Source organism: Theropithecus gelada, chromosome 1 (assembly GCF_003255815.1).
Source record: "Theropithecus gelada isolate Dixy chromosome 1, Tgel_1.0, whole genome shotgun sequence".
In the NCBI taxonomy this organism is placed as follows: Eukaryota; Metazoa; Chordata; class Mammalia; order Primates; family Cercopithecidae; genus Theropithecus; species Theropithecus gelada.
In genome coordinates, this window is record NC_037668.1 from 193,647,277 (window position 1) to 193,674,016 (window position 26,740).

Genomic DNA, 26,740 nt, shown 5'->3' on the forward strand with positions numbered 1-26,740 from the left:
TGCCATGAGGAGACTGCCTAAATACCTAGTAGCTTTAGACTTTTTGCCTTGTGTAGGAGTTCTTTCTTGGTCAGAGTTGCCATGGGATCTAAACTTGATATAAATACTTAAATAATGTGGCATCAATGCACATGTAAATTCTATCAAATCTAATTCCTTTCAACACTGCCCTCCCATCCCCCACGTTTAAAATATTGGCTACACCAAAAGTGTAATAGTTTTTTGGCAACAGCATTTGGTAAGCCAGATGGATTTAATTTGGCAACTTAAGGGTGTAAATATGTGTTTAGATTCAGAGGTTCCCCCAGACAACACTTAACAATACACTGGCAATAGTAAGCTAAAGGATTTCAAAGTTGAGTGTTTTAAAATTCTACCTTTGAGCAGCAATAAAGTTATGACAGGCAGGCAAAAGCCATCAAACCATCAGCTAAATCCTCAATGTTTTTCTTATATTGCTGGAGATATGCATGTAAGGCACGTTTCTGAGTGAAAGATGCAGCATTTACGATTTCATTTTTAATTTCCTGGCTCTTATTGGCTAAAGTAACTCTAGTAAACGTTATTTAAATTTTGCTTCTAGGCCTGGTGCGGTGGCTCATGGTTGTAATCCCAGCACTTTGGGAGGGTGAGGTGGATCACCTGAGGTCAGGAGTTCGAGACCAAGCTGGACAACATGGTGAAACCCCATCTGTACTCAAAATACAAAAATTAGCTGAACATGGTGGTGCATGCCTGTAATCCCAGCTACTCAGGAGGCTGAGGCAGGAGAATCGCTTGAACCCGGGAGGCAAGGGTTGCAGTGAGCCGAGATCACGCCACTGCACTCCAGCCTGGGTGATAGAGACTGCGTTTCAAAAAAAAAAATGCTTCCAATCTTTCACAGAAAGAAGGAAGAAGCCCCCAGGAGTCCTTTCTTCTAATTTGTTGCTTGGATAAAATTTAGAGGTGAAAGAGCTATGAACAATGTCACACCATGAATCATTGAAGTCGTTAAAAACATACCATTTAACAAGAACTGTCTGAATGTGAAGGTTTCCCTGTAAAAATCATTCTTTTCTTACAATGAGGGAAACAAAAAAGTGCAGTGATGAAATAGAAGTACTAGCTTGTGTGTCGTCTACAAGTCTGTATCTGCTTACACTGGGCAAAACTTTTTTTTTAAACCCCCTTTCTTTCAGCTAACATTAACTTGTATATAGGAACATTCAGCAGATTCCAACTGGTGACAATTTGCTGCTGACTGCTCACAGGAAGAATAATAATCCTTTACTGTGCATTTTTCACTGGCCAGTGGCTTCTCTGCCAGACTCCTGTCTTGGCTGTTTTCCTCTATCAGTCAGGTGAAACTCAGGGCAGGGCTGGGTCCCCTGAAACTCAGGAAGGCTTTCCCTGTAATGGGTGAAGCTTCGACAATTTAGAGTCCCAAAGAGAATAATGACAGGGCTATTTGCTATTATTTGTCATGGGATGTGGAAGCAGTTGTGTTTGGTTAGCTTAATGCCAGCTACCAGTGGGCTAACAGCAGCATATTGTTATATTTACTGCTGCCTGTCTGCATTTATGTTACTTGTACTTTGCCTCATGTAGATCCTTTCTTATTTTCCTTTTCCTTTTACCCTCTTACAACATAGGATGTTTGGAAGAGTGAGATAAGGGACACATTGAAAACAGAAAGGCAATCTGAAGGCTACCTTGACACATCTACAAAGCTCCCAGATTCTGACTTTCACAACACTTGCATTCTGTTTCTGGGCCTTGCCTAAACAGACTGCCAGTCATCCGAACCGTGGCAGGATGGAGATGTTTGTGTAAAGTAGACTCAAGTTTGCAAGACTCAAGAAGGAAACCACCAAACTAATTTTACTTTCACTTAAACTAGATTGAAACCAAGACTTGAAGAATTAAAAACTTTGACATTAACCATTGATTCACTCCAATGAAATAATTGTGTTATAGCCAGAATCATGGTGAAATTGGAATGAGGCTTTTGATGGGATTTTTAATTGAGGCACTTATATTAAATTGGACATTTTCTTTAGTGAACAGCATGTGGCCAAAATTCTATTTTCATGAAAGTATATTAAGCATCATGATAACTCATATTAAACCTGCAACAAATGATTAACGACATTTAGAGATTTCAAAACAAATGAGATGCCTTAAATATTAAGAATCAAAAAGAACACCTCAAAGTTGTTCCTATTCTTAGTAATTATACTTAAAAAAATCTTTCCTTGCTTTTAAAGCCAGTTGCTAAAAATAAAAACTGTTCCCTGAAAAATCAGAATACCCAATGATAAATTTATGTATTTGTTTTTTAAAGGGGTGAGAAAAATAGAAAGCTCCTGGCTGACATCAGAAGTCACAAGATGAGTTCCTCGTTTGTCCAAATGACATTCAGCTGCTAAAAGAAGTCAGACTTTTAGAGGGCTGTTGAGGAGAAAGTAAGTCAGGAGGTTTTCAGTACATGACTGCAGGGGAATCAGACACAGGCTAGTCACTTAAGTTGCTTAATTGTCCGTGTACCCTTAGCCCACGACTTCAGGGCTCAGCAGCTTCATCCTTCATGGCACCAAACCTTGATTTAAGGGATTCAAAGACACACTCATAAGAATCATGAATTTGTCCTTATGCAAAATTTGGGGGACTGGCTAAAAAACCAAAACAAAACAAGGAGATCTTATCCCTAAGTGAAAGGGACTTTATATTAATTATCAATTATAACAATATATAAAATACGTAAAAGAGATATAGCACTGCAGGTCATCAAGGTCAAACATTTAAAACAAAATTAAACTAAATTATAAGGAGGATTAAATGGCTTTTGTCTTTGTAAATAAAAGAATGTGTGTGCATTGATTGCCTATGTAGAAGGATTTATAAATCTTTTGGCATGGTTGATTTGTAATAAATTACTGAAAATGTGGGATTACGATGAAACTCTTAAAGTGTGCCACAGAAGTCAAAGAAGCCACCTAAGTCATTGGATGGGCATGAGTGACACACTCTGGAATCATCTTGATGCTACTTTGGGGCTGCCCTTGCAGGGTGGGACATCAGCTTCACTGAGGGGCTCACCAGAGACTCCTTCAAGGGAGCATTCCTTGCTTTCCATGTTGTGTTTATGTCATTTTGATGAGCCGAAGTAAAAGCCAAATCCTTTTGAATGATTCGGTTTTGTCTTTTTAAAGAGACATCATCATACTTGGTGAACAAGGGTGGTCAAAAAAAGTACTTATATTTTTCAACTTTTTTTTAGCTTGGAATATTGAGTGATGAGGTAAAAAAAAAAAAAAAAAAAAAAAAAGTTTCTTCTTCCTCGGTTGGAGACCCTTCCTCCCACCCTTATCCCCTTTTGACCATTGCAAAATAGCTTAATCCAGGGAAAGGGAAGAAGACAAATGAGTGAAATAATGCCAGAGTTAGTTATTGCCAGGAAAAACACACTCGGACTCAGTTAATTTGTTCTGTTAATGTCAAAGACTGTGATTCCCAATTAACTAATTTTAAGAAGCTATATCTGAAAGTAGTTACATCAGCTCTAGAGTTAATGTATGATGAAGATCAGGATCTTCAATTAAAAGAATAGGGACCCTAAAGAGGTGGTGATGTCTGTTTAAGATCATCTTGTTAAGTAAATACACACGGGACTGGATTTTCAAACAGCGTTTAGCCCCTTCAGAGAAGTTGAGTGGAGGTGAGAGGGGAGGGGACAATCCAGATATTTTCGCAATAGAAAATGTTCCACAAATCACTGATTTGTGTATACTCAACTTACTAATGACAGAAGCATACATACTAGTGAGTCTCTTTGGGATAGAGATGCTTCTCTAGTTCAAGTGGAATTAATTAAAACAGGCGTGTAGTTTGCAATATTTCCAGCTCCCTCACTGAAAGGCTCCATACACAGAAACCAGAACAGCTTGAGCAGCTGAGAAAAGCTGGGCCAAAAATGACTCCACCACCTCTCTCCTTCCTCTCCTTTTATACTGGAATGGAAAGATACAATTTTATATACATATATATATTAAAAGCAGGACACTCATGGTTTCTGTACAATGTAAGTGCTTTCATTACCTTTGAATGGGGTTAACATAAAAGTATATATGCTATTAAAAGTCAAGATCATAACTTGCTAATGAAGTCATGAATTATCCAGAAGAAAACTATGCACGAGCACATGCTGAATGGCAGAATCTCTTGTCTCTAAAAGTTCAGTTATTGCCTTTGTCATATTAAAGCCCAACAGGGAGCTGGCGGGACACCTTTTGTGCTGTCTTGTCATGTTATAGGTTTCCACTTTCAGATACAAAAGGAGAAAGAGCCCTTAAGAAAGTAAAAAACTTGAAAAAATCAGACTTCCTTCTCTGAAAGCAAAGGGTTGTTTTCCCAGAGATGATGGATAATGGCATTTCAACTTTCTAAGTTTTTGATAGAGAAAATGGAGGCAAATCACAGAGGAGAAATAGAATATACTAAACAAACAGAATATGGTAAAGTTTCAACAAGCGCTTCTCTCAATTTTTTTCTTTCTCTCGTTCTCTCTTCCTTTCTTTTTCTCCTTCTTTCATTTTTTGAAATCTTAAACCCCATTTCTGGCTTGTATTTGGTAGGATTCCTGCTCTGACTTTTATTGAAAACAGACTTTATGTGGTCAGAACTCTCCATCTAAAGCTGGGTTTAACAGGCATGGGGATCCTGACAGAGTCTTTCTTGCTCTCTCTCAGGTGACCACCCTCCCAGCCCCCTTCCCCAGGATTTCCCTCCCAAAGCGCTGAACCAGCACAGAAACTTGAAGGCTCAGCACAAAACCACCAACTTTCCTCTTTTACACTGTACTCTCATTTCTGTTTTAAATTTGGGACTCTTTGCACGGCCAGATCAAGTAAAGTCTGGTTCTAACTTGAGAGTATTCTAGAAATTTCAAATAAGGCAACTGTCATCCTATAAATTCCCTAATGCAGTCTCATTAAGCCCTGCTGCCCATGCACCGGCCATCCAGCTCGGGCTACTCATTCTCGTTTGGCTGCCTCGTGCGTGCGAGCTGGAAAATACCAACGGCAGCTCCACCCTACTTAATAAGTCAGTTTAGCATTCAAAAGTTGATTTTTCTGAAGGGTACTAGCAAGCCAGCTCATCTGAAACCCACAGGTAAAGCAGTCAAGCAAGCAGGCAGAACATGCATGTTCATTCCCAAGCACAGGCACTACCAGGTTGCTCTGGTTTCTTCTCATAGCTAGACAGACAAAAGTAGCTCCTGCATGGGACTCCAGCCTTCCCATTCTCAACTCTTCCTCTTCCAATGGCCTCAATACCTTCCTGGTACAATGGCAGACACTTTCCCAGTCAATTTGAGGTTTTCTAAAATAATAAATTGGATCTTGCTTGTAGCAAGGCTCAATGCTGAAATTCATGCTTTTTACATGGAAGGGAATTTTTTTGAATACTACAGTGCAGTGGTTCTCATGTGGAGAGGAATTTTACTCCCCTAAGGGACACTGGGAGTGTCTACAGATATTTTTAGTGGTCACAGCTGGGGAGTGCAACTGAAATCTAGAGGGTAGAGGCGAGGGATGCTGCTAAACATCTTATAATCCACAGGACAGCTCCTCACAACAAAAACGTCAGTACTGATGAGGTTGAGAAACCCTGGGGTCATGGTCAGGAAACGGCTCTGGAAGCCGACTGCATGGGATTAAAGTCCAGCTCCACTAGACACTCGCTGAGCAGCCTTGGGCAACCTGTTTAACCTCACTGCCGCATCTGTAAAATGTGGATAATAACCTATTTGTTATGAGCTTTAAACAAAAAATGTATATTAGGGCAATGCCTAGTAATATTGAGAGCACAATAAATGTTGGCTGTTGCTATTACTATTATTACTGGAAATTTAGCACCATTCCAAATAATTTATAAGCCAAGTCTATTGAATTTAGAGAAAAAAAAATGGATTGAGAGTATATATATATCCTCTTTGCTTAGGACTAAAATAACAGTGGTAACAACTGTAGTCTTTACAGTGTATCAAACTCTTTCAAATACCTCATGTCATATGATTTGGAGAACAACTTTATTGAATTCTCCCTGTTTCATAGAAAAAGAACTTCCGTCTCAGAGTTAAATGAGTTGCCCAAGACCTTCAGTAGTAACCCAGGTCTTCTGATTGTAAATCTCGTGCTTATTCTTGCTGTACCACCCTCTGTGTACTAGTTTAAGATCCCTCTTCTTCTCTTCATTATACTCAACAACATGAAGATCAAAATAAAACGTAAGTGCCACAATCAGTTGGCAAGGTGGCTCAGGCTGCAGGGGTGGGTAGAAGTCACATCTGTTTTCATGATTTGTCTAAAGTCAGATAGTCCTTCATGGAGTATATAAATATTTTAATTCCCTGAATTGAATTTAAAAAAAATTAACTTTATGTATGGGCTAATTTTCTTTCCTCTTTATATTTCTGATTTTGAGGGGAAAAAACCTTAGTACTTTATACCTTAAAAATCTCTGATTATATTCATTGTGTATATTTTGACTGTAAGTGTATGAAGGTGAGACTACAGCTCCAACTATGTATGTTTCTAGGTCCATTATTTATTAGCTGTATTGTTTCACAATTTTGCCTGAAAATCCACTTACAATTGTCAACATGTATTATTCAAATGTACAATGATCTATCTTATATATGATTAGTGACTGTATACAACAGTCATGCCTATATTAAAATACCTGTGTGTAGGTTTTAAAAAAACAATTGCAGATCGATCAGCCAGATTTATTCGGTCTATGTGAAAATTGGTAAAACTGGGTATAAGGATCACATTTCAGAAGGCAGATGGATAAAATTCTCTAAGTCAGTGGTTTTCTAGAATTCTTTTGGTAATGGAGAAGGCAAGACCTTAGTCCATGGAACTCACATGACCTATAGAACATACGGCTTGCTACAATCCTCCCTAACTCTTTTGTTTCAGAGTCCTCAAATTCTCCCAATAGCTGCCAAAATGTCATTCATTGGGACCCAGTGTTCTTTAGTCCTATTTAGTTTGTGCCAGTTGATAAATGAGAAATTTCAATGATCACAAGTGATTTTTAAATGGCATAACAGGGTTGGCAATTTTCCTATAGTCTCTGTTCATTGTGAAAACTGCAAACACGTACGATAAGATCTTTGCAATTTTCTCTTTCAAATAAATTTTGTCTGTCATTCTATGAGAAGAGAACCAAGCCACACCACCACCTGAATTTCTGCTCCATGCCTTACCTTGGGACACTGGGTGGGGCCCTCGTGGGCCTAGATGGAACTTGTGGAGGGGCTCCGAAGGAGTCACTGCTGCTGGGGAAAGGAGGTAATGGGCCTGGACGGAATGGGACTGGGGGAGCCCCAGAGTGAGGGCCTGGAGAGGGAATGGCAGGAGCTGGTCCTCGGCCAGATGTGGGCCTTGTGAGGGGAGCACTTAGTGTTGGCCTCCTTTGGGTTGTGGGACTTGGAGGAGGTGACCTGAGGAAAAAGAGAAATCATAGTTTGCTCACTCCTCCTTTCTGTCTGAATTAATCTCTAAAAATGTTTTGTAAGTTCCTGCTTTTTAAAAATTATTTTTGGACTGAATAAGTCAGGTTCATGTTATGAAAGTCAAAGGTATAAAAGGGTAAATGGAGAAAAGTAAGTTTTCCTCTCCCTACCCCTTCACTCTGTTGAAACAACCATAGAAGTTTCTTGTGCATCTTTTTAAACTGTATTCTACATTTCTATAAGTATATATTTTCTCTCTCTATATATAAATTGCTTTTCTGTATATCATAGAACACAGTGTTCTACAACCGCCTTTTTTTTTTTTTTTTTTTTTTTTTTTGAGGCAGAGTCTCATTCTGTCACCCAGGCTGGAATGCAGTGGCATGATCTCAGCTCACTGCAACCTCTGACTCCTGAATTCAAGCAATTCTCCTGCCTCAGCCTCCTGAATAGCTGGGATCACAGGCGTGCATCACCACCCCCAGCTAATTTTTGTATTCTTAGTAGAGACAGTTTTTCACTATGTTGGCCAGTCTGGTCTCAAACTCCTGACATCAGGTGATCCACCTGCCTCGGCCTCCCAAAGTGCTGGGATTACAGGTGTGAGCCACCGTGCCCAGCCTACAACCTCCTTTTTTTTTTTTTAAAGCTTCCCATTAACTGGATTATCTTTTCATTTTAGGACTTAGTAGAACTGTCTTGTTCTTTTTAGTGACTATATAACATTCCATCGTGAGGATGCACTGTGCTGCATTTTGAAGGGAGTTAGTATAATCTGATCCTTACTCCTGAATGTAAATATCTTTTCCTTTTTTTCTGTAGCTCCATCTTGGTTTAGGAAAGCACTCTCAGAAAATATCAGACAAGCGTGGCAGGCTTGGGGTTGTGGAGCCATCTTCTTACCTGCGAGAGTGCTGTATCCAGGAATCATCCACTGGAGGGGGTGCCGGAGTGGACACGGTGGCCGTGCTGATGTCCCCAATTATCCCAAGGGCTTCTTTTAGGGCTTGGTACATTCGTAGCATCTCATCCCGGCGCTGAGCCTGCTCAGCAGATTCCTCCATCAGAGTATTTTGGTCCTCTGAAGAATACAGCTGTGCTAGGAGCTCTGAATTTATGAAATCTTTAACCTGTCAGATCACCACAGAGAAATATAAATGGGAATAAATGAATGACTGAGTGGAGGTAGAAACACGGCTGTGGCACAATCTGGACAAAGTCCACCAAAGTCTGCCCTGGCAAAAGTGAAGCACCAAGCATCTGTTTACTCTTATTTTGTCTCTATTCCCAGTACCGGTGACAGTAACAGTTCCCCTCTGTCTTCTGACTGTCGACACTGAAGGATGATAAAGATGAGTAGAAGAAGGCCAAACCCGACCATCAGCAGAACAGGGCCTACTGGCTTTGTGAGCATGTCACAGTATTGTCTGGAGCTGTTTGGCTTATAGAAGAGGGAAGGTACTATGAGGTAAGCAGCAGTATTTTCAACAGAAAACAGTGATGTGAAGAAACCTATGTAATCACACATTTTCCATTCCTTGGCATTCGCAGTCCTTTCCCTAGCTTTTACCAAAATCACTGGAAAATTACTGAGATGCCAAGTTTCAATGTTGTCTCAAAAGTGAAATTAGCACCAGTAAGTGAATATTTATTAAATACAGAATCTTATATAACTATGCAGGTTGATTTATAAACAACTCAAAGAGATGCACTCTGTTTTCCAGAAGTTTACAATACAAGTTAGTTAACAGTGATGAGGACTGACATGAGGTTACATAGTTAGCTAATATATAAAAACAAACTAAAGTGTGAACACTGTGTGGGAGTCTCAGGGGAGGGGCATTTTGTTGCAGGATGAAAATGGAGAGGATGAATATGGTGCACAACACTGAGGGTGGGAGCGCCGGCCACTGTATCTCATCAACTCTAAGACACCAGTGATTTTAAGAAACACTTCTATCGTATGTGCTATTAAGACAAAAAAAAAACAAAAAACAAAAATACCACCAATCAAACTATGACAGGATGTCAAGATGCCATTGAGTGTAAGATGCACTTTCATTTCAGAAATATTAAATAAACAGAAGTGAATGTGAGAATCGATGAAGTATGGTATATACCAAGTGGCTTCACAAGTTATATGACAATTCTCATCACACACTGAGGAAACATGTATTAGTATTTCAGTTTTATAGATACAGAAACAAGTTCTGAGAATTTAAGTATCTTGCGCTAGGTCACACAGCATTCAGTTGAATCCAGAATCTTCTGACTTGAAGTCCAGTGCCCGTTCCCTTACCGCATTATCTCACTGTGATTGAGTGCTTAGAAAAGTAAATTTTTGTTTAAGCATCATTATTTTACAGTGGTGCAGCAATTAACTTAAGCCTAGTAAAAATAAACCAGTTTGAATTTTTCAGTTTCTCTGTTACATGAGAAAGCTAACTCTTATCTAGACTCATGAATATCTTTAAGAAAGGTCAAAGGCAAACATATATTTAATTGTCAAAAATCAGGCAGATAACAGAATAGCTGTCAGATGCTCAAAATTTCTAGGATATGGTTAAATTTGTAATTCAGAGATGACAAGAACCTAAAACACATAGCTTCATTATGTTTTAAAGGCATCAAAACATGTAAATAATTCTACTAATCAAAAAATTCAGCTAAAGCAAAGGTTTATTGTGGTGAAATAAAGTGTTTTCTGTACATATTTTATAAATCAAGAGTGATTCAAAGGTGAAGTAATCTAATACACAAGATGTATTTAGGAAACTCTCTGGTGGAGTAGAGGTTTATGCACGATAATTGTGGAAGGTAAGTTTGGCCAGGAATCCTGGGGCAGATGTGAAGGCCTTGAATGCCAAGGAAAAGTGTTTGAACTTTATTCACTTGGCAATGAGGGGCCATCGAAAGCTTTTAAGCAAGTAAGTGAAACAATAAAAGAGAGTTTTAGGAAAATTAATCTGGCTAACATTGAAAAAGAATTTGGAAGGGTGGTAGTGAAAATAAATAAATCTGTTAGAAGGCTATTGTAGATCATTCATAAGATTTTAAAGGTTTCATTTAGTAATAATGCAGTAGTATAAAAAATGGATACATATAATGACATTATAAGGAAATAATGAACTGGACTTGGTGCTGTTGGGATGTGAAGGGTAAGGAAGAAAGGAACAATCAAAGACACCTCAAGCATTGACATTTGGGTGAGTGGGAGAATAGAAAATCAAACATCAGAAAAGAAAGTCAGCTTTAGAGGGAAGGCAGCAAATTTGGCTTTAGGAATATTTCATTCCCTTCCTTAAAGATGCATTCACTTCTAAATGTACTTGCAGGTATGCAGGGAATCATGGATATTTGCACAAATCTCCCATTGTTGGGTGTGTATATGCACTTGGATGCATGGTGCAATTCAAAACTCAAAACCAGACAATTTTCCTGGCATTGACCATTGGTTGGGTTAAACTCTTTAGAAACTTTACGTATTACTGGAATATCACTTAGAATCTATTAAATACAATTTAAAAGAAGATTCTTCCAAGAATAGATTTAAAGCAGAGCTGAATTAAGAATCAACTGTCAAACCATGAAGAAAAATAAGGGTCTGTTTCAGCATTCTGACCAAAGATGTGCCTTGAATCTTCCACATCAATTATAACACACTGGAACTTGCCTGCTATGCAATACAGTGGATTCAGAGCACAGGCTGTGGATTTAAGTTCTAGTTCTAACACTTACTGTTCTCGGGCAAATAATGCAAACTGTTTGAATCTCAGGTTCCTCATCTGTAAAACAGGGATAAGGGTAGAGCTACCTCAACTGTTGTGAGGATTAAGGGAAAGAATGAATATAAGTTGTCTAGCATGATGCCTAGCAGACAGTTAGTACCCCTTCCAAAAAATGCTGTGATTTTTACTGTCTATAGGCTAAATTGGCATTAGGTACATCGAGACATGAGAACCATAGATAGCTGTTGCAATAGTACAGGTATCAAGCGACAGCTAAATACAGCATATAAGTTAACATTTTATTTTGCATTTAAGCAAAATTTTAGAGAGACTCTTATCTCCTTCTGCTAACCTAACTTTGTGACACTAAAATTGGAGTCTGGAATGAAGGTAGGGGGACTTCCGGGAGTTTCCAGACACTTCAGGGACTTTCTGAGAAGTCTGTATGCCAGTGGTACAAATATTTAAATCAAGAATTCTGCATGACAGTTAGGGGCCAAGTGAATCCCTTTTAGATGATAGCATTTACAAAATACTTCACCGAACATAACAAAGTGATTATACTTAAATTCGAGATTTGAAATAATATTTATGTTTTTAATTATAACACCTTATAACCTATACATCTCTGTATGGTTTGTAAAAGTTCTCACACATGAAACCTCATTCCAGCTCAAACTCTAGGCTAGATAAACAGGCATTACTGCACCATGTCGCTCTGCTCAGTGTAAAGGAATGTGAGGTCATTAAAAATGTTCCACATGTTTTCCTCTCTTACTTTAACCCTTCTCTAGCAACCCATAATGTATTTGGATCTTAAACCTTCTTTGCTGTGACTGAAACCATTTTAAATCCTTCACAAATAGAAGAGACATTTCTAGGGTTTTCCTATAGTTTCCTACAGGTCAGTTACCAAGGAGACCATTTCCTTAAAATCTCTTTGTTTCTAGAATTGGAGGGTCACAGTATGCAACACAGTGATACCTCTCATTCACATAAAACATGTATTAAAATGTAACTGAGAAGTTTAATTTTGTTTAGTTTTGGGGAGGGGGCTTGGTTAGAATTTTGTGATTGTTTGAGATCTCACAGTTCTCTCATATCTACTTAGTCCTCCTTTCCTTTTCCCAGGGATTTAATTCTGCTAAAGACCAAGGAAGTTTTCCTGCTTTAAAAAGTGCTTTGACTCACAAACGTAATGTTAAGCAAAAGAATAACATCCTTTGACTCACAAACGTAATGTTAAGCAAAAGAAGTTAGACACAAAAGGCATATAGTATATTATTACCAAGTGCAAAAACAGGTAAAACTAATCTATAATTTAAGAAAGAGAATAGTGTTAGCCTTGGCAGGGAGTGACGATGGGAGGTGGGGGCAGGGGAGAGGAGAGCGGGGCTTATGGAGTCCTAGTCGTGATCTTTCTCTTGAGCACTATGCTGAATTCCTGACCGGTGGCAACAAATCAGTGCTTTAAGTGCCAGGATAAAGCTCTGGTATTTAAGACATACTTTCCCCTAAAATAATGAACATTTAAAATAACACTTTACTTCATATGCATTAAAGTTACAGCAAGTTTTGAAAGTAGGGCACATGTTACTAATTTTCCACCAAAATGCCAATGGCCAAGGAAAGTAAATGTGGACCTCCAGAGGGGTCCAGGGACGCAGGCTGCAGCACACACTCCAGTGTGAAATGGCTCTATGTTTCAAATTTGGTTTTTTGAAAAATTCCTAAGAACGTTTACATTCTCGTTTGTATTATCTGGGTTTGTCTAAATATGAGAAAGATTTAAAACATTGTTTCTCATCTTCAAACAAATCCCAATTAAATATTTCAGTAAAATTAACCCTCTGGGAAAATAACTCATGCATACCCTGTGGGGGTAGGAGTCCTCTAGTTGGAGAGGACTGACTTAGAGTTTCCTAATCCTGTCACATGCGTTATCCAATGATCAAATGGTGAGAACATCAGACTATGAGTGAGAAGACCTGGATTTCAGTCTTGACTCTGCCACCCCCAGCTGTGTGATCTTGGGCAAGTCAACATCTCAGAACCTCAATTTCTTCATTTATAAGCTATGGAAAATAAGGGATATCCAACATGTGGTTGGCTGACAGGTTCAAACAGAATTATGTGCCACTTTGCCACACCAAACACATTTTTAGAATCAAGCTGGATGCACTTCATTCTTTGATGGAGAACTTCTGGTAGGGTGAGCTACAGAGAAGAGGCCATCCAAATGGGCTTACCATGGGGTGTTATGTGTGTGTTAGCTTTAAAGTCCTGAGCAAAACTCTGCCGCTTTGACTGTAGCCTGTCCAGAACAACCGTCTGTCATAAACTTGCTATTTCTTTGTGCTGCTGTTACCTGGTATGTTTAAGTAACGAAACAGCTGCTGCATTTCAATAGACAAAGGCTTACAGTATGTCTGAGGCAAGGCATTTATTGCTAGGCTTTAAACTTCTTAAACAATTCCATATGGAGACTTGAGTGGCAGAACACTTAATGTAAACTTTCAAAGGAAACTGCCCACCAAATTCTGAACTTTATGAACGTTGGCTGAAACATATTCTTTTTCAGAAGGCCGAAACATATTCTTTTTCGTTCCCATTTCAAAGAGGAAAGGCCAGAACACCGCTTTTGATAGACCAGGAAGAAATAGAGGACCCTGTTTTAGGCATTAACTTTTTGATCCACACTCATTTAAAGATGCAGCAGGGTTAAGTGAATGAAATTTAGAATTAGGAGTGAAAAGACTAGTTTTCTAGCTGTGATTTTATTATTAGTTCTTTCATTTGAAGGTCTCTTCGCTTTGAATCAAATTAAAAAATCTAGATGGCACAGCGCTGGGTGTTCACTGTTTCAGTTTCCATGGACTCAACAGGTCACATATGGAATGAAGAAAATAGGCTTGGGCATTCTGTACAATAAGATGCCATGAGAATATGACTACATTAATAAAAGAGATATATATTTTTCATATATAGAATTATACATATATAATTTTAAAATATATGTATTATATGTAAAACTATACCTTTTTATATATAAGTTTAAAAAGCACATAAAATAATACCCAAGAAAAGCAGTCATTCTAGATATGTAAAACTAATTTCTGGTAGATACAAAAAGTTAAATTTCAAACAAAGATAGCCACAATTTCATAAGAATTCAGCACTGCATGATACTTTCGCCTTCTCCACATTCCTATTAGTTTTTGCTTCAAGATTTGACCTTGGAGATCAGATCTTAATTGAAGTCTCCTTTCTCACGACTCTTATGTGAGGTCTCTCTCAAGACAACTATCAGAACTTTACCTCTGAGGATAATATCCTGTAGGTGGAGGTTTAGTCATTTGATTAAACAAGAAAACACACCAGTGAAGAGTGAGGGAAACTACCCCTGCATTTCTTTCTTTCTTTCTTTGTGTGTGTGTGTGTGTGTGTGTATGTTTTTCTTGAGAAGGTGAAAGTAGGATAGATTTGCAAAAGGGTTTTTTTTTTTTTTTCCTTTTAGCTAATTCGTGTCAATCTACTCCTCATAGCTATAGGCAGGAAGTGCTATTTCCTGTGCTGATGATTTAATATAGTGCAGAGCAAAGCACTGTTTGAACTGATGGCAGCACTAATGACTCTCGGTGAAACAGTGAAAAGATAAATGATCCTTAATCAGGAAAATGTTTAAATAAGCAAGTGCCTGGATATACCACAGCAAAACAACCTGAATTCATTTAAGTAAATGAAGAAGGTACTTTTAAAAATACACAGACTATTTGTTTAATACTTTATATCTTTCTAAATGTCTTACAGTCACTTTTATTATAATCTCTGATGCTTCTCTGAGGTATCTCAATGTAGTTTTAGAAGAGACTGATTTCAACTCAAAGGGGCAAAATGATTTGCTTCAGGTTACACAGTAAGCCATTGGTCAAGCTTCATAGTTTGCACATTTCTAATTTATTGCTTACCTGTTGCTGATTCTTCAAAGCATTCAGCTAACCTTGTTTGAATAAACATGTGTATGAAAATAGTGTTAAAAATAAGATTGTTCACATGAATGCTTGGCGTTTCTTACAGTCAAGGAATGCAGAGATCATGGACAATGAATGGACTGTCGTATTTAGAAATAAAATTTTGAAATGAACCAAGAAATATAAATAAGGGTATTTACAGTTCTTAAATAGGCAGTCATATTACTTTCTTACAATTATATTTTTCACAGTACTTTCATATGTACCATCTTCTGGAACAAATCCCTAAGTCAGATACACTTACTACAATTAGTATTTTACATATGGTGGAAACAGACACATGAAAGAGACTCACCTTAGGTCAACAGAGCTTGTAGCAGAACTAGGTTTAGAACCCAGGTTTCTCCTAAATTCTACTTTGGGGCTCTGTTTACTACTTTGCCATCAATTTTAATTTCTTACAAGCAATGCTCATGATTTATCATTGGATTACATAAAAAGATGTCCTTAGAAGATAACTAGGAATAAAATTATTGGTGTCTCACTTGTCAAGATTCAGAAAAGCCCCCTATAAAACACCTCATTATAACCTATCTTATCTAAAAGACTATTTCTCAAATAACTTGTGGTATTATTTGTACTGTAAAAAGTTAACTACCAAAAGAACTAAATCAAACATAATTTAAGTATCATACTTTGACTACCATAAATAACCTTGAAAAGGTTATTTAGACCCATTGATGGCTAGTCAAGCAGGATACTTTCAGATTTGAGGTTATAGCATCTTACCTTAGAAAAGTAAAATTCTCTGACTTTTTAATCCAAGGGCATAAAGCAAGAACCCCTTTCCCAGGTTAAAATAGCATTCCATAATTTTAGAAGCTGAAAATAATCATATTAACATATTTTATACATGTGTGTGCACATGCATGCACACGCAGAGGCACAGGAACAAATATATCCTTTGCCTTTAATCTCGAAGTCTAGGAGCCAGGGCATCTGGTTTCATTGCTGGTTTTGCAATTAATTTACATGATGCCCAGGATTATGGTGTTTTTGTTCTGCTTTACTGTGAGCAAACTCATACTCTTCTAGAAGACAGCCAATGGGGAATACCTCAGTCCTATAGCTAGAAGTTTTAAGTTTTCTTCCCTAAGTTCTCTTTCATTGGTCAGTCACATATCACGTGTAAAGGAAAATGATGAATCTGGGTAATAGTATTTCAACTATCCAGAAAATACACAAAGAAACTGAAGATAATATATGCAACTTCCACACTCAGATGGGTTAGAAGTTAAATGGAGGTAGTTTATAATCACTTACGTTATTGATCATAAGGTGCATTATTGTTTTTGGAATTAGATCTCGGATACATTTGTTGATAATGGACATGTAGGAGTCTACGAGGTTGCGAATGGTCTCCACTTGCCTCTCCAATTGTGGGTCCATGGAAAAGTTTTCTGCTTGGCCATTCTCATCATTTTCAGCCTAAAAGAAAAGAAACAAACCATGGATTATCTCGTATTCATTCAGAAGAAAATAAAATGTCAGATGTTATCAGATGATCAACTTCTGATTAGCATATTTGGAGTTTACATCAGTAGATGGTAACATTTTTCTTATTATGCATCCACTGGTTCTGAAAGGAGATGGGGGAACCTGCAGTTATTACTCAATTTTTAGCCTGCCACATTCTAGGGAAAGCAAGTAAGTATTCTAATTCTGAATGAATGTTGAGATGAATAACCAAATAAACAGTGTACCTAACAACATACCTCCAGAGAACAATCTAATCTTAAGCCATTTGCAAGCTGGCCAAAGAATTGAATCCAAACATACGATGCAAATGTAAACCTCTGAGAGGAGTCTCCAGGGATTCTATAGATTAGAAATAACCTTGGCATTGTTCTGGCACTTCTAGGTCTGCTCTGCGATGGATCAGCATTTGGATCCGCCCACATTCAAAGCTAAGTTTTGTCGGGCTGGCCTGAAGCCAAAATAAGAGATATAGAAGATAATTTATTCTTCCATGCACTTGCTGGAATTTGTTATGTAAGTTCATGCTTCTGTCATCACTACTAAAGACTGGCTCCATTGTGAAAAACTTACAATTATAACTTCCAACTTGTTATTCTTTGAATAAAACAGAACACATCTATACACAAAGAATTTATTTGTGCAACATGAGAAAAGCATCTGTTTTCTATACTATGAGACTTGACTTAATTAATGTTGGCTTATCCACCAGAGGCTGAGCTGGAATGGCATCTTCATCATTAAGGGCTGACCTATTGGCTTGGCATTGAAATCAATTTAGAACAAATGGTCTCCATTTCAAGTCAGCTTGAACCATCTAAGCCCCAGAACATGACACAGGTATTATTGCTAGTGGTCTGGCTACTTTCTAGCATTTGGAAAGATTTAATTATGAATGTAAAATGGGGAAATAATTTATTGCTTCCATGTAGACATGAAGTACTTTTCTTTGGAAATGTACATACTTTGATCTTCCAGGTTTTCAATCATCCAATCAGTTCTAGGCATAGCACTGTGCTAAATAACTTAACTGGATATTAAATGACAAGCCTTTCCTTTGAATCAATATGCTTGTGTGAAAAGCATATTGATGGGCCACAAAACCAACAATAATGATAGAATTGGTTCTAATCATTTATATAGGCTTCTCTCATTCAGAAATATCTATTGTTCTAAAAAACACATTAAAATAATGCATGCTCAACTCATTTCCCAGTCCTGAGAGCATGACCTCATGATTTGGGACAACAGTATGAGGACATTTCTGAGGCTCCAGTGCATTTTAGGGCCTCCAGGAAAGCCTACTTGTAAGAAACCACAGACCAGAGAAATTCCAAGTTGAGGAGTTAGGAGTTACTACAGCTTGATGATAATGAGGATGATAAAGTGATTACGAAATAAATATATATATATATATATGTATATATATATATATATATATGTATATATATATATATATATGTATATATAAATGAGAACAGACGATGACCTACAGCTTTCTGAAGAAAACATCTTCTATATAAAGAAATATAAGCCTCCATTAGGAATATAACATGATTCCATTTGTCTCTCTGATCTAAAACATTCTTGGATTTTAGATTTTGCCATTGTGTTTAGCAGTCGCAGGTAATGGCATTTCAGCATAAACCTATTACCACTTCCCAGGAACATTTATTGAGCAAATATTGTATTCCAGGTACTGTGCTATGTACTTTATGTAGATCTGTACCACAGCCAACCCATATAAGAATATATTCAAGCTCTGAGAACTGAAATTTGTTCAATAAATGTTAGATAAATATTCTTTTAAGTCAATTTTTTCCTTAGGTATTAAGAAACCAGAACATAGAGTTTCTAGAAAAATTCCTTAAAGTACTGATATTTATAAAAAATAAATGATTGAGTCAAAGGAGAAAAGCAGAATAAATAACATGTTAAATTCATCTCTAGGAATATGAAACACCAAGAAAATTATATTACCATCCACATTTTCATATAGAAACACTAAATTTCCCCATTTTACAGCTTTCTTAACATTTAGCCATGCTTCACTTTTTTGCATATCAAAATAAGCAAAAGCCACTGACTTTCACTTTTTGAAACCAGATGCAATTAGAAAACAAAGTGTCAGAGTGAATAGAGAACTCTGGTTTAATTCTTAGCATTAAAAAAAATTAGAGGCTTTAGTAAATAATCAGTAAAACAATTTGAAATTCTTCTTAGCTTTTAGAAATACTTGCAGACATGTAGTGACATGCAAATCTTAACAATTCTGATAATACAGTGGACATGATGGGGAGTCACAGAGTTCAGAATGCAAATTTGATTTCTTTCCTCATTTTAGAAAGAAAGAAAGAAACAGTAAACTGCCTCTTCTACCAATGTCTAAGATGAATGGGAAAAATGCATATGAATAGAATTTTTCTTTTACGTGAGTAATTGCAGAGAGCAAACACTCCCTTTTCTCTAACCCCAGTTCTAACCAAATTCTCCATTGTGCTCTTTTCCGTATGTATATTGTGTATGACTATATTTTTTCTTTGTTTAAATTATAGGATTGCAATAAGGTTCTTTGCAGTTGAAGCACTGAAGTGACAGCTGTTTATCATTATCCTCATCAAGGGAATGTAAAATAAAAATAGTAATTTGTCTCTGATCTTTGAGGCAAAAAAGAATGGTCTGCAAACATTTAACCTTTTATGTGCAGGTTCAATGATGCTGTTTACAAAACGTGAATAATATTGTAGAAACCAGCTTGTTTCTAAAAAATACAATAGACAGGCTTTCCTATTGCAGTTTTTAAAAATAGCTATTGAGAAATCTAATTCAATTTAACCAATAAAAACACCAGCATTGTAAATGTGAAGACATTTATAAAAATTACCATAACTTTCTTTCTCACTAAATTATTCACATAGTATTTAAGAAACAGGCTGTTATATAAAGTTTTACATTATTTAAAACATACTTTTATCACTACTATTTTTTTTTTTTTTAGAGACAGAGTCTTGTTCTGTCATCCAGGCTGAAGTGCAGTGGCGTGATCATAGCTGACTGCAGCCTCGAACCCCTGAACTCAAGGGATCCTCCCACATAACTGTAACTACATGCCATGCCCAGCTAATTTTGCTTTTTTTTTTAGAGATGGGGTTTTGTATGTTTCCCAAGCTCATCTCAAATTCCTGGCTTTAAACAATGGTCCTACCGCAGCCTCCCAAGTAGCTGAAAATTTTAATTTAAAAGCTTTCTTTTAAAGGTTTACTACTTTAACAGGTGAGGGAATGAAAGTGTTGAATCAGAAATAATTCTCACCATACCTTAGGGCGTCTATTATAGAAGCACTGGGCTTGACTGGAATGTCTTTCAGGTGTTTTGTTTTTGTCTTTTCCCTTTCCTTAAATCTCTTATTTAATCATGTCATAGACTTCCTTGAAGACTTTTTCTTAGCAAATCAGGTCATCACTAGGAAAACACTGTTTCCATGGTAACGTATCTTTGAATTTTTCCAGCCCTACATTATCAAGAATGGTTTCACTGAAAACCTCTCTCCACTGCCAATCATTCACTTCGAATTTGATGAGGCTGGAAGGGTATGGTTAAGATAGTGTTGATACTTACCCCACCACAAAAAGTGATCTACAAATACTGTGAGATAAAACATGTGTTTCCAAAAGCTACTGGGATGACTAAATATAGTCCTATGAGAAATGCCTTATAGATATAAAACAATTGTACTGTCGATCGTGATGAAGGCTCTTTTTGACTGAGAGTGATTCCTTTGCTGCTGTTAATTCTGTAACACCATCATCATAATGTTTACATACTCAAATAGTGAAATACTATAACCACAAGAAAACCCCCAGTAGTTTCATTTGTAAGAAGATAACACCTAAAGATTAGGGGGGAAATGACACAAGAGTAATTTATATTTTAGGAATTCTACTTTCATCACCTAAAAACTTGTAACTGTAAAGAAATTTTAAATTATTTTATCCTTTATACTATCTGTTTAACAGGCATTTTTAAAGCTCATTCATTTTAGCATCAGGGTGTTAAGGGATTATAAGATCTATGCAATAAAGAACTATGTCTGGTTACAAAGATTGAAACATGGACAAAGGTATGAAACAAAAATCACAGATATTGTGAAGCAAAAATCTCTCAATTGTTTTGTTCTTCAAAATCATTTACATGGATGAGTATAGATACACTATATCAAAGTTAATAAAGTCCTGGAGAAAGCAAGGGCAATAAAATTCAACTAATATGAAAGCAGCATGGGCAGTCATAATAAACTATATAGCAAAATAGTAGCATAGGTATGCAGTTGATCTTATTTACCTTTTCTATATATATATATATATATATATATATTTTTTTTTTTTTTTTTTTGAGACGGAGTCTCGCTCTGTCGCCCAGGCTGGAGTGCAGTGGCGCGATCTCGGCTCACTGCAAGCTCCGCCTCCCGGGATCACGCCATTCTCCTGCCTCAGCCTCTTGAGTAACTGGGACTACAGGCGCCGCCACCTCGCCCGGCTAGTTTTTTTTTTTTTTTTTTTTGTATTTTTAGTAGAGACGGGGTTTCACTGTGTTAGCCAGGATGGTCTCGATCTCCTGACCTTGTGATCCGCCCGCCTCGGCCTCCCAAAGTGCTGGGATTACAGGCGTGAGCCACTGCGCCCGGCGCCCTTTTCTTTATATTATGAGGCAGAAAATCAAAGTTCAATTTAAATACAATTATACTTGCTTCACATGTAAAAACTTCTTAGTAAAAAATAATGCAATGCATTAAAGCAACCAAAAAAACCACATACAACTGTAAAATTCTGTGAATAGAATCATTTCTTTCTGGAGTACAGAAGAAAAATGAAGCCATTAAAAGAGCAGCTATCATCAGGGGTTTTAAACTTCCCTGAGGTTCACTGAATACTGTAGTTGATAAAGCTGTCACCTACATCCAACTACAGAACTCCCAGAAGGCCTGAAGATAACTTTTTCAACTATTCCTACACATGAATTACTGAGTGCACCTTCTCAGACATTCCCAGGGCCCAAGAGCCTTCGTAGATGATCAAGATAAAAAAAAAGACCTGAAGACTGTTTTAGGAAATTTAAGTTAATTTTTGTTAAAAGGAAAGATGAAAGCAAAATCAGAAGAAATTTGCTAGGTTGGGCTGTTGCAAATTTCTTGTTTCCAATATTCAAAGATAGAACGTAAGTGATAATAGCACCAGACCACAGCTGAGTCATCATACAGACAACACGTACATGTCCCAAAGTTGGGGAGCTACTTCCAAAGTTGCCAAAACCAGAACTACTTCTGTCACTGTAAATACTCATAACCAATTAAGAAGTAAATTAAAATTTAAAGGAGCTTATCTCAATTTAGGCAAATCTTTAGTTTACAGAAAAATAACTTTATGAAGATGATAAAAATATACTGAGACTTCTGCAACTACTGACATTCAGAGGAAGATTGCTTAAACAAAGATCTATATTCTTGGAGTAGTAATCATTGGGTCTGCAGGTTTTTTTCTTTTGTTACTTCTCTCTCTCATTCTTCTGAAATTGAGTGTGTGTGTATGTTGCCTGTTTGACAATCTGGAGGATGTAAAGTACAAAAACACAAAACTATCTTTGCTTCACCCTAATTCTGATATTTACATTGGCTATCAGATTTGTCTACTTCTTATAAAGTGGCAAAAACTAAGAGAGCCAAGATTGCTTAAAGATCAACAACTATGGCTGCATTTATAATAAAAATTAAAACTATTCTAAGCAAATTTTATAGAAGGATGCAATTATTATTTGAAACAATTCTGTATTATTTTAAATTTTGTAGTGTATCAGATTGTCTTGAGTGCTTTATTAATAAGGTTTGTAAGTATTACGTGAGGTATAAGAGATAAAGCTGATGTTGGTTTTTAAAAGCTTTTTTCCTTAGACTATTTTTAAAGAAATCAGATTGCAACTACTAGTAAACATTAATGAGTTTGTAAGTCTAAGTAACTTTTACGACTGGGATCAAGATGTTTCTTTACAAAGCAATAAGGTGACAGTAGATCAAAGATGTGAAATTTGCTAAGAAAGCATTATTACTGCATGTATTTACATTTTCCCTCAAATTTCTCTTTTTTTTTAACCATGGCTTCAAAATTTCTACAAATACTATTGTTAGTGAGTACTATGTTTTTTCCTCTACCAATTGTTTACGTCTACTTAATCCATATAAACACTTTTAGAATAGATATAATGCCTTCTGAATTAAAGGCGTTTTAGTTAAATGAACTATTTGATAAAAAGGTGTTTCCTAAAAATCTCATCACAGGCTGGGCGTGGTGGCTTATGCCTGTAATCGTAACATTTTGGGAAGCCAAGGTGAGTAGATCACTTGAGCTCATTAATTTGAGACCAGCCTGGGCAATATGATGTAACCTGGTCTCTACAAAAAATTTAAAAATTAGTCAGGCATACTGGTGCATGCCTATAGTTCCAGATATTCAGATGGCAGAGGTAGGAGGATCACTTGAGCCTGGGAGGCAGAGATTGCAGTAAGCCTAGATCACATCCTGCACTTCAGCCTGGGTGACAAAGCAAGACTCTGTCTCCAAAAAAAAAAAAAAAAATTAATTATAAGATTTCATACTACATTGGGGGCCAAATGAATCAAAAGTGATATGGTAACATTATCTATCTAATTTAATATAATTCCTAGCAATATTCTTTAATCACTTATAAACTACCTGGCAATATACATAAAATAGAAAGGGCATGATACATAGTTTTAGAGGTTTCATAAATGAATGCATACAGCTTAAAGTAGCATATAAGATAGCTTCAGATAACATCAAGGTGGTATGTTTGATTAAGATAAAAGAGGAATTAAAAACAAATGAAATAATTCTGGATGGTAAATCTTGCTATTTTAATATAATTCTTGTCAAATTTAATTATATTTTTCATATTATTGTGAATACCATATTCTACCATCTGTAGGAGAATTACCAAATCACAGAAGCTATAAGAAAAACTGGATCATACACCTATTTGCAGCATTCATCAAATACAAGTTTTAAAAATATCCACCTGACTTAGAGAGAATACCCTAAATGCTCAATCCACTTTGGTTTGAGGGAAATGTGGAATAGTGATCAAGAGTATGAACTATGGAATTAGATGACCTATATTTATATCTTGACTCTGTCACTAATTAGCTTTGTGACTTTAGTGAAGTTAGTTAAGAAGTTACTCAACCTCTCTAAGCCTTAATTTCTGTGCTTATAAGTGAAGGTAATATACACACATTATACATTTTATAGGGCAGAGCAGATGTGATATCACCAAATGAGAATACAGAAATGGCACTTACCACAGTGTCAGACATATAGTAGTGCTCAAAAAAAGTGAATCATTTTTATTATTTGAGATAAATGATGTAAATGACATAAGCGACATCTGAGTTTACAAAATTTATAAATACGAGCTTGAATTAAAAAAAGAATTCAGAAGGTTCCTTGCAGACAAACTCTCCTTCTTTAGGAGTGTTTTCTAAATCAGAGAAATAAATCAGGCTACAATCTTACTAATGAACGTTTGTGGGTTTATTATACCAAATGTGTCAGATCCTTTGCTACCTATCTGAATATGAGAACACTGACAATCTTCAGAAGCCCTTTCAGCTGTCAGCCCTGACATTTTGCAACTGGGAGAAAAGGAAAGCATATTTAAGTAAAAGCTATTCTGAAATAGCAGGTATTAAAGGAGCACCAATTCTCTGCAAGAATTCAAGAGAATTCTAGACATGCTAGAAAAAGAATAGAGCATTAATGAATGAGAAAGTGGGCTGAAAGTGATGGCTTTGAGAATTATTCCAGAGACTCTGTGATTCAGTAGTGTGTCAAACCCACAGATACAAACACTTGTATTCGTTCTGAAATTACCAGGCTGTCAAGAAAGATATATAGATTTCCTGGTCAAAAGAGAAAAATAATAGCTTTATCTGAAATGTTCCTAGGAAGGCAGACAAAGAAAATAATTAACAGTCATCAGTTTTCAAATGCCTTCACATATACCATCTCAGTAGATCCTCACAACAATCTTTTGAGACACAAGTACAGGGGGAAATAAATGATGTGGTATGGAGTTAGACCAGTTGCTTCTACCACTTACTAAACTCTGGAGTCTTGAGCAGGTTAATTAATCTCTGTGTGCTTCAGTTTTCTCTCAAATAGAGTAATACTACTACCTAAAATATTCAAAGGGTTGTTGTATGGATTAAATAAATTACTAGTGTAGAAATTCAGAAGAGTACCTGGCACAAAATAATCACTCAACAAATGTCAGCTGTTATCCTCTCTTTTGTAGAAAGAAGAAATTAAAGAAAGGGTAAGGGCTATGCCTGAGATCATAAAGGTAGTAAGATCCAAATAGTACTCCAGTCTAATTTTCTTTGTGCACATTTCATCTTCTTTATATACCATCTCACTGCTTTTGCTTATTAGCAACACCAAAATAAAACTTAGTACTAAAAGGGAAATATAGTAGAAAATGGCAAGTTATTTAAAATGAGAACTTTTTCTTATTTTTTCAGCAGGTGATGATACAGTGTTTTGGTGTCCCAAATAAATAAAATCCAGTACTGTCCAATTGAAATATAATGCAAGCCACATTTCTAGTAGCCATATTTTAAAAAGTAACAATGAAGTGTTGAAATTTACCTTAATACTGCCTTTTTTAACCAAATAGGTCCAAAATATTATTATTTTGACAGGTATTATGAGTTGAGTTGTGTCCCCCACAAAATTCATGTTGAAGCCCTAACCAGCAGTACTACAGAAATGTGACTATATTGAGAGATGGGGTTTCAAAACAAGTAATTAAGTTAAAGTGGGTTCATTAGGATGGGCCCCAATCCAATATAACTGGTGTTCTTATAACAAGAGGCAAAATGGACATGGGCACACACAGAGGGAAGACCATGTGATGACATGAACCAAGAAGAGAGGTCTCAGAAGAAATCCACCTGACGACACCTTGATCTCAGACTTCTACCTTCTAGAATTGTGAAAAATACATTTATCTTGCTTAACCCACCTAGTCTATGATAATTTGTTATGGCATCTCTAGCAAACTAATACAATATGTAATCAATTAATCAAAATAAAATTTATTAATAAGATATTTTGCATTCTTTTCTTGTAGAAAGTATTGGAAATCTAGTGTATATGTTACACTTACAGCACATCATAATTGGAACTAGCCACATTTCTTTCTCTTGCCAAATAGTACTGGCTAGAACTTCTAGTACTATGTTAAATAAGAGTTGAGAAAGTGGACATCATTGTCTTGTTCCAGTTCTTAGAGAAGAAGCTTCCAACTTTTCCTTATTTAGTATCATTTAGCTGTTGTTTTGCATTTAAGCCCTTTATTGTGTTGAGTTAAATTCCTTCTAATTTGTTGAGAGTTTTTATCATGAAGTGATGTTGAATTTTATAAAATGTTTTTTCTGTATCTATTGAGATTATTACATAGTTTCTGTCCTTCATTCTGTTGATGTGATATACTGCATTTATTGATTTGTATATGTTGAACCATCCTTGCATCCTTGAGATAAATCCCACTTGATTATGGTGTATAATCTTTTTGATGTGCTGTAGCATTCAGTTTGCTAGTATTTCGTTGAGAGTTTTTGCATCTGTGTTCATCAGGGATATTGGCCTGTAGTTTTCTTTATTTTCTTGCATCCTTGTCTGGTTTTGGTATCAGTGTAATGCTGGCCTTATGGAATGAGTTTGAAAAAATTCCCTTCCATTTTCTGAAACAGTTTGAGAAGAATTGGTGTTAATTCTTCTTTTAAGGTTTGGTAGAATTCATCAGCAAAGCCATTTGGTCCTGGGCTTTTCTTTGTTGGGAGACTTTATTACTGATTCAGTTTCATTACTGAATTGTTCTGTTCAAGTTTTCCATTTCTTCCTGGTTCAATCTTGGTAGCTTGTATG

General features: G+C 36.4%; 1 protein-coding gene and 1 long non-coding RNA gene across 6 annotated transcripts in view; one reads left to right on the forward strand and one right to left on the reverse strand.

Moving 5' to 3' along the window:
* The window catches only part of DNM3 (dynamin 3), a 556,545-nt gene that overhangs the window by 22,880 nt on the left and 506,925 nt on the right, over positions 1-26,740 (reverse strand). For 4 of the 5 annotated variants that reach the window (XM_025399962.1, XM_025399954.1, XM_025399946.1 and 1 more), the window contains 3 exons: positions 16,530-16,694; positions 8,411-8,637; positions 7,259-7,495 (listed from right to left, as the gene is read on the reverse strand). In XM_025399962.1, the coding sequence (XP_025255747.1) occupies positions 7,259-7,495; positions 8,411-8,637; positions 16,530-16,694 (629 nt within the window). Of the gene's footprint in view, positions 1-2,544; positions 2,582-7,258; positions 7,496-8,410; positions 8,638-16,529; positions 16,695-26,740 lie in introns of those variants that run through there. The other variant, XM_025399973.1, reaches the window with a different exon arrangement.
* On the forward strand, positions 17,453-25,922 carry LOC112633396. The gene is made up of 3 exons (XR_003121520.1): positions 17,453-17,582; positions 19,091-19,173; positions 25,336-25,922. It is a non-coding gene; the product is annotated as an uncharacterized LOC112633396 (long non-coding RNA).